Genomic DNA, 2,136 nt, shown 5'->3' with positions numbered 1-2,136 from the left:
GTTTGTAAACATTGAATTTTTAATATACAATCCTCATCTATCAAGCATTTGAGTCTTCTCGGCACATAGAAAGACAGGTGTCAAAGATACCTTGAGCTGCTTGCTCTGAACTCCTCCAGGTCCTTGTGCGTGTCTGACTTCTTGGACTGGAGTTCAAACCTGTCGTTGCGTTCCCTGGTCAGCTGTTCCCTGGACTCCTCCACCTGTTTGTTCAGCATCTGTACAGCTGCCTTGTGGTTCTCCTGCAGCTGCTCAATGCCCTGCTCCAGCTCCTGGTTCTCCATCCTCAGCCGGGCGCTCTCCTCCGCCAGCCGTGTCAGCTCCGCCTTGCCCTGTCTGGAGATCTCCCTCAGCTCCTCCAGCTTAGCCGCGCTGTACTCCATCTCCTCTACGGCCTTCTTAGTCTCCGCCTTCAGGTGAGCTCGGCGGGACTCCACCTGCTGATTCTCCTCCAGTGCCTCCTTTGTCTCGTCTTCTAACTCCTGCAACCTCTTCTGCAGCTCGGCTTTCTTGCCCGTCAGGTCCTTTTTGATGTTCTCGAACTCCTCCTTCAGCCGGTCCCCTTCTCTGTCCAGCTGAACGTTTTCCTGTTTCTCCTTCTCCAATTGTTCCTCCAGCTGTCTGACCTGGCTCTCCAGCCGCTCCACCATGTTTTCTGACCGCCGGATGGTCTTTTTCTGTTCTGCATTCTTCGTGTCTGACTCCAGAAGTTCCTCCATCAAGTTGTTGATCTGCTTTTTCAGACCTTCGTTGGCCTCTTTCTGGTCTTTGATCTTCTGTTGCGTGTCGGCGATGTTGTCTTTTAGGCGCTTCTTCTCGAGCCTGGCGTTAGCCCTCTCTTCTATCATGTCCTCCTTCAGATCAATGATGGCCTGCTCCACATCCAGAATTTCCTGGTTTGTCTCTCGTAGCTTCTCCCGTGTTTCGTTCAGCGTGATCTGCTTGCCAGCCTTGTCGGCCATCCGCTGGTTTAGTTGTGAGATGATCTCGTCATGTTGGTTCTGTGAGTTAAAAGGGTACCTGTTAAAAGCTTACCTCAACTAACATACTACATGTACTAGATCTGGTTGTTAAAATTCAGTCCACAAACTTCAATTATAGCATCAGCCATCAGACGCTATAATGCAATATACTATGAAAATTGATTTGAAAGGAACCAAGTTGTAATTATAACATGGTTGAAGATTATGAAGTTCTTCTAAGTCTCAATTTTATTAAGTACTCTTACATGGAACAAGACCTTGTACTTGATGGGATTCTAGCTGTCAATCAAAATGACCATTCAACCAATAGGAATTCAAGTTGATGCTCCCAGGCTGGTGCTTTTCTATGCTTTGTTCCCTGCATTTCTACATTTTGAAATGCTGGGATCAATCTATGGTATTGAAAGCTCAGGAACAAGACGGTCAACCCACCCTGACAATGTCTCTTTCAGGTAGCAGTGTCTCGTTTTCCTTCTTGAGTCGTTGAGCCTTCTTCTCCAGCTCCTCTATGGACTGTGTGAGGTTCTGAAGCTGGGTTCTTAGTCTGTTCATCTCTGCAGCATTGGAGTCCCGAGCTGACTGCACCTGTGGTGTGGGGTAACACAGGGACAGGTTGGGAACGAATCTTGGCACTTTATTACATGTATTAATATTGTCTTGTCTTTCCTTTAATGCCCACAATCATCATACTGATCAGTCTGGCATGCCAATTCTTGGCAAGACTCTGGATTGTAGAATTTGTACCATCGCACACCGGGGCATGCCCCTACTTTTTTTCAAAAGGTGTGGTGGGTTCTTTAACGTGCGCGGGGTGTGGCTCTCCCCAAACACGGGACCTCCATTTAACGTCCTATTTGAGGGACGTCCCTAACTGAAGGTAGGTACTCATTTACACCTAAGTGAAGTGCGGAAAGTCGTGTAAAGTGCCTTTACCAAGGGCACATGGACATGGTTGGGGATTGAACCCGGGACCTCTAGGTCCTGAGCCGAACGTGCTACTGCTGCACCACACGACCCCTATTGCAACATAGAGTAAACTCTAAAAATAGAGTGGATTTTTAGTGGACTCCAAGAGATAGACTAGTGATTGTATTCAGTAATGGAGATCTTAATAAACCAAACAGATGATTCTATAACATTTGACTACAACTGT

General features: G+C 47.2%; 1 protein-coding gene across 1 annotated transcript in view; it reads right to left on the bottom strand.

The window, feature by feature from the left end:
• The window catches only part of LOC109488142 (myosin-9-like), a 7,424-nt gene that overhangs the window by 4,861 nt on the left and 427 nt on the right, over positions 1-2,136 (bottom strand). Inside the window, exons 2-3 of the mRNA XM_019792302.1 lie at positions 1,416-1,570; positions 91-1,001 (exon numbers count right to left, since the gene is read on the bottom strand). Coding sequence (XP_019647861.1) covers positions 91-1,001; positions 1,416-1,570 — 1,066 coding nt within the window. The remainder of the gene's footprint in view (positions 1-90; positions 1,002-1,415; positions 1,571-2,136) is intronic.

The sequence above is a fragment of the Branchiostoma belcheri genome, unplaced genomic scaffold (assembly GCF_001625305.1).
Source record: "Branchiostoma belcheri isolate BF01 breed outbred unplaced genomic scaffold, Haploidv18h27 scaffold92, whole genome shotgun sequence".
Taxonomy (NCBI): Eukaryota; Metazoa; Chordata; class Leptocardii; order Amphioxiformes; family Branchiostomatidae; genus Branchiostoma; species Branchiostoma belcheri.
Note: the sequence above shows the minus strand (reverse complement) of the source record. Positions and strands in the feature narration are given on the sequence as shown.